Source organism: Antrostomus carolinensis, unplaced genomic scaffold, assembly GCF_000700745.2.
Source record: "Antrostomus carolinensis isolate BGI_N321 unplaced genomic scaffold, ASM70074v2 scaffold25961, whole genome shotgun sequence".
Taxonomy (NCBI): Eukaryota; Metazoa; Chordata; class Aves; order Caprimulgiformes; family Caprimulgidae; genus Antrostomus; species Antrostomus carolinensis.
The window spans coordinates 7,794-17,983 of record NW_010296847.1 but is presented as its reverse complement, the minus strand read 5'-3'; the positions used below and the strand labels follow the sequence as shown (position 1 = coordinate 17,983).

At 53.5% G+C, this 10,190-nt stretch overlaps 1 protein-coding gene across 1 annotated transcript in view; it reads right to left on the bottom strand.

Annotated features, from left to right (window-relative positions):
- The window catches only part of ZNF512B (zinc finger protein 512B), a gene marked incomplete at its 3' end in the record, with an annotated part of 25,065 nt that overhangs the window by 11,213 nt on the left and 3,662 nt on the right, over positions 1-10,190 (bottom strand). The window contains 9 exon segments of the mRNA XM_010178421.1: positions 486-773; positions 1,440-1,508; positions 1,510-1,548; positions 2,410-2,502; positions 5,443-5,567; positions 6,891-7,025; positions 8,589-8,660; positions 9,762-10,018; positions 10,174-10,190. The exon segment at positions 10,174-10,190 is cut by the window's right edge and continues 153 nt beyond it. Of these exon segments, the coding sequence (XP_010176723.1) occupies positions 486-773; positions 1,440-1,508; positions 1,510-1,548; positions 2,410-2,502; positions 5,443-5,567; positions 6,891-7,025; positions 8,589-8,660; positions 9,762-10,018; positions 10,174-10,190 (1,095 nt within the window).

Here is a 10,190-nt window from a genome sequence, read left to right as displayed (position 1 = left end):
CCTCTGCACCCGCGCACGGGAACGTGGGGAGCAGCTGTGCCTCCCATGCCCAGCAGACAGCCACATGCTGGACCGATTGCATCCTCTGGTGCTCCCACGTGTATAAACATCTCCATTTGTTAGAGTTAGGGAGCTATTAGCATCGGATGCAGTGTCAGTAGGGATCAACAGAACAGAAAAGGACGCTCCCCAGGGATGGATCCTGCCACCCCAGAGCTGGCGAGCAGCCGGTGCTTGCGTGCTGCTGAGGGAGAGGTCCGAGGTCTGTTTTTTGCTCCCTGCAGAGCACGGATGCAGGGTGGGCTGCAGCACAGACCCACAGGCAGCAGGGAAGGGGAATGCTACCAACAGCTCTGCTCCCACAAACGCAGCTCCCTGCTTTTTCAGAGGGGGCTGCAGCCTGTTCCCCTGACACGGCATCATACAATACACGTCCGTGGTGATGTGAGGGGAAAAAACAACATCGGTTTGATGTCTGCACCTGCCTTGCCTGGCCCGTCCCTGCCCGGCTCTGTCCTGCCCACAGGCTCTGCAGCTCTGCAGTCACCCCCGGGGGGGGATGGCCCCACTCCTTGGGCTGCCGAGGTGTCCGGGGGGCTCACTGAGGCCATGTGTTCTGACCGCACATGATAGTCGTGGCCGGCCTTGGATTTGTACTTCTTGTTGCAGTGTGGACAGCTGAAGACAGGCTTGTCGGCCTCGGCGAGCTGCTTCCCACATCGCTTCTGGTGGTACTGGTAGCCCATCAGGCTGGAGAAATTGGCCACACAGCCCTATGGAGGTGAGGAGAAGGAAAGGGTTAAGGAGGGCTGGGGCTTCACGTGTCAATGTCAAAATAGTCAGGGTGCCATTGAACACGTCCTGAGGAGCCCCCTCCACAGAGTGGCTCCACCAACCTGTCCCCTCTGAGCGATGGGGGATCACCAGCCAGGCCCCCTGCCCCAAAGAGCCACACACAGGCACGACATTGCCACGGATGGATGGGGGGAGCAGCCCCCAACACCCCGACAGAGCTCTCCAGACAGACACACGACGGGCAGAGGGAGGGGAAGGTGGTGGGGAGGCACTGCCTGCACAGAGAGCAAAGCATCCCTGGGGACAAACCTCTGCCACACGCCCCTGTTACCTGTTCATGACTTGTCTGCCACCAGCTCGCGACCGCTTTTCGGTGCCACTTGGTTTAGTTTTACCCTGTGCCCAGGACAGCGCCGGCTGTGTCCCTTCCTGAGTTCAGGGGGCAGAACCTGACCTTCAGCGCTCCTCAACCTGCCCTACGCCCACCCTCCTGCTGGGACAACCAGTGGGATGGGGACTGGGATGGCTGAACTAGGGTGGAAAAGTCAAGCCAAGGGATGGCTGGACAGTGCGCATCCCCCTCTGCACCTGGACTCACTCCTTCCACCTTTCCCCAGAACGAGAAACGGGAATTGTTCTCGTACCTCATTTGGGCATTTCAGTTTTCCCATCTGCTTTAGCACTTTCCTCAGCCTTTCCCGCTCTTTTTTTTTCTTCCTGTTCACCAAGTCCAGTGGTTTCCACAGGAACAGGCTGGAAACAAGGAAGTAACAGAAGCAACAGAGTCAACCATTTACTCATGTCCTCTGTGCCAGGAGTGAGTGGTCAACCTCTGCCTCGCAGGAGCTGCCCTCAGCCGGGGGGAACCTCTTGTTAGAAGAGCTGGATCTCTCACTGCTTTATCACTTGCCAACACCTTCACCCTTACAGGCCAGATCTGCTCATTCCTTTCCTGTGTTTGCACCCAAAGGGCCAGCTGAGAAACCCAGGAGCAGTTCCTGCACGGAGGATTCACCAGCCAGACTGAAGAGCAGGAGGTTAATGCACAGGTAAAAGACAAGTCACAAGTGGTAAGCACGGGACATGTAGAAATGCAGTTACACCTTCCCTGGCATCTCGGAGACGTACACAACCAGATTTTTAAGAACAGCATCTACACTGGAGCCTGCCAGATTTTATTCATGACAAATTTTGTGGCTACTTCTCACATGCACAGTGGAAAGCTAAAGACTGGATTTTGAGATTTGTGCAAGGCAGAACCCAGCAGTCCTGGATTTGTGGGCACAGTTTCAGAGGCAGAGCTTTGCCACTCAAAATCCATCTCACCAATCTTCCACTGTTCTGGGATTCAAAATCCTGGTTTATTTTTCCAGTCCTTTGCTCTACATCCCAGGATCAACGTGAGCCTAACTAGCTGCCTGGGAAGGAATGGCTTTGCTCGGCAGGGAAGGGATAAGGCTGCTGTCTGGACTGTGCAGTAAGTGGAATGCTGCAGAGATGGTGTTGTGAATCCCTCCTTTACAACGACGAAGGGAAGTGAACCACCGATTGCTTCATCTTCTGCCTCCACACCGAGAAACAAGGTACGAGACAAGGGCAGCCCAGCTCTCTTACCTTGCTGACGTGTTCAGCCATGGTGTGGTAATTCAGCCCAGCTTTGGACTTGAACTGCTTTTTGCAGTGCTGACACTTCAAGGCATCCTGCAGCTGAAGGAATTAGAGGTAAGTCACCGCAGAGGCCACGGCCCCTTCGGTTTTCCAAGGGCTTTCCAAGATTTTTTCATCAATAAGCCCCATGGGTGACTATTGCTGCAGCAGAACCCAGTGGTGGGACCCAGCAGGCAACGCAGCATCCCTGTCCCCCATCCCAAGCCCAGCCTGCAGCTCAGAGTTTTCTCTCTGTTGTCCTGGATACTGTTATCAAACCCACATGCCTCGATTTTTGGAAAACATTCCATTTTGGATGTAGATTTAAAGACCCACTGGCTGGAAACATCTGGACTTGGTATCTTAGTCTTCCTGTTACAGGGTTAGGAGAGAGAAGAAGCTTTGATCTACCAGTGTGTTAGCGGACTGTGCTCTGCAGCCCTGTGAACCACGACAGATGCCGGCGGACAACACGCTTTCTGGGTGCCTGGGCTGTTTGAAATTAAGACGCTGCTGGACACGATCACAGCAGAACACTTCCCACTGCTCTGCTGTTTGACCTGACTTGGCCTCCTGACTGACTGGGGAGATGCATTAAACGCACACACAGATGTACCAGGGGAACCTGCAAAGTGAGTAAACAGATGATGACTTTTGCTGAGGCAGGTACCAGAATTTATTGACTCAGGAGGTGAATGCTCTGGGCACCAAGAGACAGGATGTCTCCATAGGGAGCTGGTGCCTGGATGGCCGTGGCTATTCCTGCTCCTCCTGCCTGGCTGATGCTCCACTGTCACCACTTCCCCTTCAATCAAACCTGGACTAGAAGCTGGAGAGGAAACAAAAATGGAGCTGGAAATTCCCCCTCATCTTGCAGCTCTGGGGAAATGAAGAATAAACTGTTCCATTTTGTTTGGGACCCTGCTGGGAATGACTCACTTGTACCTGTGCTCCCGTCAGTTCATCTTGTTCTAGACCCAAGTGCTGGATCCTAACAAGGTGGATGCTAAAAGCTCCTTGACTCATCAAATGCCAATGCCACGCAAGTTGGGGTTCACTCCTCCAGTCAACACTGAAGAACATGCCATGCCCACATTCTAACAAGCTCTCCCATGCTGGGAGGATACACCTGCCCTCATCTCCTCCAGGCCCAAGCACATTGCAAACATCCCCATTCCTTAATTCCTTTTCAAAACCAAAGGAAACAGGGAAAACTGTTTAGTGACAAGCAAAGAATGCTGAAACCAATTTCCGTTGTTTTACAAGAGTTTTGGGAGCCTGCATGTCCTTTTCCCACTGTCCAGCTAAGAAAAGCTTCAATCATTAAAGCAGAGAGCGAGCTGAGAAGGTGCCTGCACTGCAGGGTCACTGCTGATGGGGAACCCTGTGCCTGTAGCAGCAGGGCCTCGCTAAGGACGTGCCATCCAGAGATGAACTGCTGAGAGCTGGCCCTGAGGTCACACACCCAGAGCTTGGGGACTGTCCTCTCTGTCTGGACCACTGGTTACTCTGGCAGTGATGCTGCAAAGTATCCCAGCTCCCAGAGCAGCACAGCCAGCCCCAGCAAGGACTGTGCCTCATGGGGAAGGGTGACAAAACACCCGCTGCTAGGGTTGGAGCCCCAGTTCCTCAGCTGAACATCCATTGGCCTATTTATAGCAGGGAAGACAGGCTTGGCAGAGGCACACTCAGCAGGCTGGCTGGCTGTGCAGCCCATGTGGAGCCTGCCTGGCCTGGGAGATGCTCCAAAGAGCAGGAGATATGAGCAGCGATGGCCAAAATCCCCACCTCACTGAAGCCAGGAGGATGTTAGAAGGAGGCAGGATTCTGCCCAGCATCAATGTACTACCAGGTTGGGAAGGGAGAGCAGCCTCCCACTGCTGTGTAAACAGCGAGGCAAAGGCTGAGGAGGCATTTGCAGAAATTAATGTGGAATCAAAGCCGAGCCACATTACTTTTCAAGGCTGGGGGCATCGATCCCACGTTGGCTTTCTGTGGTGATGGCTCTGAACTGCACCAGGTGATGGATGAGGATGTAATCCTGTGCTCTGATGGATGGTGGTGTGGCACAGAGACAATTTCTCACCGCACCATTACTGAACTCCTGCGTCTCGACAGCCTGCCTGAGCACATCCAAGCTCGGTGTCTCCCCGAGACGTGCTCTCATTCAACCACAATTTATCTGGCCTGATGCGAGGCATGGCACACACTGACATCCATCCCACAGCCAGGACTCGGGAGGAGGTCAGATTAGAGACAACCCCAACAATCTCTCCAGCCTTAAAACTACTCATTTAGCTACTAGAAGTACCAGATTCTGCTGGAGACACTGGGGCAAGGGGCCCAGACCACAAAGGGATTCAGAACCACTGAGAATTAGGTATCCAAGTCCCTCTGAATCAGTGTGAGGCAGCCAGCTCTCTGAAGGTGACTGGCAAGTGCTCTATCAAGCAAAGCCCAGCACTGGTTTTAGGAGCACCAAGATGCATTTATGAGTGGCACACATACACATGCATTCACCTCCAAAATCCAGACGTGATTAAATAAAGCAAGTCACAGAATCACACAGAATCCCAGAATGGTCTGGACTGGAAAAGCCCTTTAAGCTCATCGAGTCCAACCATGAACCCAACACTGACCAGTCCCCTATGACTAACCCATGTCCCTCAGCACTGTGTCTACACGACTCTTCAGTCCCTCCAGGGATGGGGACTCCACCACTGCCCTGGGCAACCCCTTCCAATGCCTCAGAACCCTTTCAGCAAAGAAATTCTTCCTCACATCCCATCTCAACTGCCCTGGGCACAACTGGAGCCCATTTCCTCTTGTCCTGTCCCTTGGTCCTTGGTTGAACAGACCCACCCCCACCTCTCTCCACCCTCCTTTCAGGGACTTGGACAGAGCCAGAAGGTCTCCCCTCAGCCTCCTTTTCTCCAGGCTCAACAACCCCAGTTCCCTCAGCCACTCCTCATAAAACGTGCTCATAAGACAAGTCCTTACTTTCTGGCAGACATCCATGTGCTTTTTGAGCCCCACAACAGTTTTCCTGGTTATAACACTGCAGGTTGGACAGGCGACTTCTCCCTTCTCGCTGATCTCCCGCTGCCACTGGTCCTCAGGGTTTGCTGTTGAGGGAGAGGAGAGAGATGTTACACCCAGCTGCAGAGACCACAACCTGCCTGGGCTGCTCAGCTACATTAAAAAGCACTGAATCAGGAAAAGTTAAAGAAAAAAAAAAGAGAAATACTCTGCCAGACACAGGCCAAGCCAGGCACAAACCATGGAGGCACTTGCTGCTCTGCCTGCCCCACAGCTCCTGAGGCTGCCTGAGCAAACTGGGTCACTGGGACACTTTACGTGGAGTTACCCAATGTGCTGGGATTTCATGGGGAAAAGGAGATTCACCTTCCCAACTCTGATGGCATCCTGCATACTGTGAGTTAAAACATGATGATGCCCTCAGCCTCCTCATCTTGTCCTGTGTGGAATAACTCCCCCTTGCCAAATGAAACAGTTAGTGGGAGTGAAACAAAGGTGATTGTCTCTGCTCCACCCGGACGTGTGCCTGGAAAGCTCCCCTGGTCCTCCTCTTCCTGGTAGACACACAGGCAGCTAGAGGAGCACTAGCTTCCAGGCATATGTTTATTTGAATGGCTGCGACTGGCTTAAAAAAACACCCTAAAATAAGAGATCTGTGGGGCCAAAACCTGCTCCCAGGTCCAGAGTTCACGCTGTGTCCTCAGCAGAACAGTGCTGGGCTTCCAGCAAGGGAAGCCCAGTCTGAATAAAATCTGCCAAGTCTGTTTATTTGGATGCTTTTGCACGGCTGTGAGATCAGAGAGTCGTTTATTTGAATTTGAAAGCCATGTAAGGCATTGCAGCTGTGTTTATCTTGTACATCCTGCGTTCCTCCTGCTGTCAGAGCTCCCAGGGAAAGTCAGCAACCTGTGCTAGGGCGTAGGCTGCACCTCGGAGAAGAAATAATCACACCCAGAATTGTGCACTGGCATCATTCATGGAGATGATGTTAGGAAAATACCATCATCCCAGCCACTGACCCAACAGTGTGGTCACACTGAAGCCAAGTGAAACCAGAATTTGGCTGTCAACTCCCAACACTTGCAGAGGTCTGTCCTGGCAGTGAAGTGAAGGCAGAGTAACCCTTCCAGGATGCCAGTTGTGGCTGCACCAGTATTTTAGGAACAGTGGCTGTTCCCAAATCTGTGCTACACCTGGAAAGGGCAGGAGCTGTGTGCTCCCACTTCTGATTTTGTGCTGCTTCTGCTTGCAAACCTGCTTGAAAACTCAGCCAGCAAACAGCCCACTGGACCACTAACTGTAGGTGAAGGTGGGGACTGTGGTGGCTTGGAGCAGAGCAAGGGACTGAGCTGGTGAACACAGAGCTGAACACAGAGCTGCTGCCTGGGCTCTTCCTCAACCAGCCTCACCTGCTGGTAGATGCACAGCCACTTCCTTCTTCACACCAGCTCCTGGAGGTTTCTTTTTCAGCTCCTCTGTGTTGGTGTTCCCCTCCAGCTTCTTGGCTCGATGGGCTTTCGCCTTGTCCTCTGCTTTGACAAGACCTGGAAAGAAAGAGGATTTTTATTCAGTCTTTGCTTTAATACCCTCATCTGTGCCTCATCCCTGCACGACTGCACAGGCAAAGCATGTGCTTCCCCATCCAGCCTGCTAAAGGCATCACTGCCAACCACCAAAGCATCCTCCTGGCACCAAGCGGGGCCGAGCGAGCAGGAGGAGGCTCAGCACGTGCTGAGAACGCTCCAGCAGTGGCAGTGCTGCCCAAACTCCCTCTGCTCTGCAGAATCCCTCAGCAATTCCTGGGCTGACATAAGAAATGGAAAATGCAACTTGCAAACGATGCTTTGGAAAGGCTGGTGAAGAAAGGAGGTGTCTCTTCCCTGGGTCTGGGCACCCCCAAATCCACACGCAGTTCAGCCCTGTGCCTGCGCTGCTGCAGAAGGTGCTGGAGGCAGCACTGTGAGTGCCAGGGTCAAACCCACACCTGCCCCACGAGGGTCCATGTGTCTCTGAACTTGTGGGCCATCCCTCTTGCAAACCCAGGGTGTGAATGAAGACAGCACCCCATGACGGGCTGGGGGCACCCTTGTTTTTGGGGAGCAAACTGCCACTTTGAACCCAGGAGATGTAGGCAAACCCTTGCCTTATCTCACCCTCCATTTGAGGCTGAGGGTCACGCAGGGAGATCAGCTTATTCTCGAGGAACCCGCAGGAGATGTTTCCGTCTATGGCAGTGCCTCTGTGGGGAAGTTAAGGGAAACAAGCCCAGACTTCCCAGGAGCCAAGGGACAAGGAATTGCAGAGATCACATCCAGCCTGCTCTTCAGTAAGTGTTTCATTCCTTCAAAGCCATTAGTGCCTCTGCTTCTTGTACTGGAAGGTGCTGCCTCCTGCAGTGCCTGGAAACTCACTTTTTATTTCCCTGATTGAACGTATCTCATAGCCAGTCTGAATCCAGCTGCTCTCATGCCAGGGATGCTCCAGGTTTCCTCCCTCCTCTGTACCCAGCTGGGTGTATTTATGGAGCACAACCACAGTCCCACTCACTCTTGCTTTGTCAGGCTGAAGCAGCCAACTTCTGAGCATCCCCTCAGAAAACATCCCGGTAACACATCTCTCCCCCCTTGAACTGATCTTCTTGAATGTGGGTGACCAGCAGTGGAGACAATGCCTGAGGGATGGATGTGCCACCCAGCCCTTCTACACAGCAGAAATCCTTCTCAATGCCATGGGAAATACTGTGAAATCCCAGGATGGTGGGATGATGATGATGATGTTTCTCATGTCTCACTGACATCAGCAGTTTGTTACTCTTGTGTTAAAGCTGGACAGACTTGGGTCCTTGTCTCCTCTTCCCTCATTTCCCAGTGCCAGGTTCCAGAGCAGAGCAGACAGGGTTGTTATCAGTGCCAGCTCTGCTGCTGCCCCTCATTCCATTTAGGACACTTATGGTAAAAGGCACCACGTCCTCCAGCGTGACACCCCCAGACCCTGGGTGGCTGTCACCTACCCCCACCACAAAGAGGGCTCTTGGGGAAGGGGTTTCCCTGAAACACCCCAGGGAGAAGCTACAACCCTAGAGCTGACCAGAGTCATCCCTGTATTACCTTTCAGTCCAAACGTCCCCGAGATGGACGGCTGCTCCCCCGTAAATTTCTTAGGAGTTTTCTGTTTCCTTCCTGACTCAAAAGAGAGAAACAGAGAGAGAGATTTGGTCAAATAACGGTACTGTCAGGGGGGCTTCAGCAGTCCTAAGGCAAGGGCTGGGGCACACACTCTATGTCAGGAGTGGATCACCTCGAGGAGGCCTTTACCCCTGTGAAATGCAGGGCTGTTGAATGAAGCAGCCACCCCACTGAGCAGTAACAGGACGCTGCTTCCCACCCCACAAACCCAGGAGAAATAACGCTATCCAAGGCCAATCCAAACAGGGGAAGTCGTGGCTCTGTCTAGCTCTGAAACCTGCACGGTTTCCACAGTCTCAGCAGCTCAGGTGGCCGGTGGTGTTTCACTTTGGAGCTGCAAGCAGTGATGGGGACAACCATGGCCCTGCCTGCCAGCCCTGCAGTGGCAACGGGCAGAGTGAGCCTCCTTACCCCGTCCCAACACTTGAGGAAAACACATTTGGCAGATACACTCTGGTTTAACCTGCCACACTCAGTGAGGACAGACAGGCTGACACGGCAGCTTGCCATGCTGCAGGGAATTTAATCCATTTCCAATCCTATAGGTCCTATAGAAACACCCCTACCACAGCTGCAACCTGGTTTTAACTCTCTGTGGAACTCACTGCTGCAAGAAACTGGGGGGGGGGCAAATTATCAGGATGCAGAAAAAAGGCTCAGATACATTCCAGTACCCGAAGGGGCTACAAGAAAGCTGGGGAGGGACTTTTCATAAGGGCAGTTAATGACAAAACAAGGGGAAATGGGTTTAAGCTGAAAGAGGGGAGGTTTAGATGAGATATTAGGAAGAAGTTCTTCACTGTAAGGGTGGTCAGACACTGGAACAGGTTGCCCAAGGAAGCTGTGGCTGCTCCTCCCTGGAAGTGTTGAAGGCCAGGTTGGATGAGGCTTTGAGCAACCTGGTCTAGTGGAAGGTGTCCCTGCTGCTGGCAGGGGGGTTGGGACTGGATGAGCTTTAAGGTCCCTTCCAACCCAAACCATTCCATGATTCTATGACATTCAGAGAGACCCTGGCTGGAGCAGAGCCCCTTCCCTCCCCACGGGACACCCCTCTCCGGGCTCCTGAACCAGCATAGCCCCAGGCTCTCATCTTACTGTGCTTCATCCTCTCGGGGTCTTCCTCCTGCAGCGAGGCCTGGCTGCTGCCCTGCTGCACGACATCCTTGCCGCTCGAGGACTTTGCCGTGGGGGTGGCGGCTGCCGTCGCCTCGGCTGCTGCGATCTGGAATTCCTTGCTCTCCCGGCTCTCTGCCGGGCACTCGCCGTTCTCGGTGTGGTCCTGGGCCACAGAGGCTTTTTCCGTCTTTGCCTGTTTGGGATGGATGGTGGGGCAAGCTGAACTCTCAGCAGCTCTAGGGCAAAGCACAGAGGGCTTGTTTAAAGAGGGGTTGTTAGACAAATGTCCTGACACCTCTTCCCCCCTCGCCAGCCCAGATCATGGGAACAGAGGCGGGCACCTTCCCCTTCTCCCAGCCGTCCCTGTGTCACCACCCCGCAGCCCAGCCACAGCCTGGCACCTTTTCT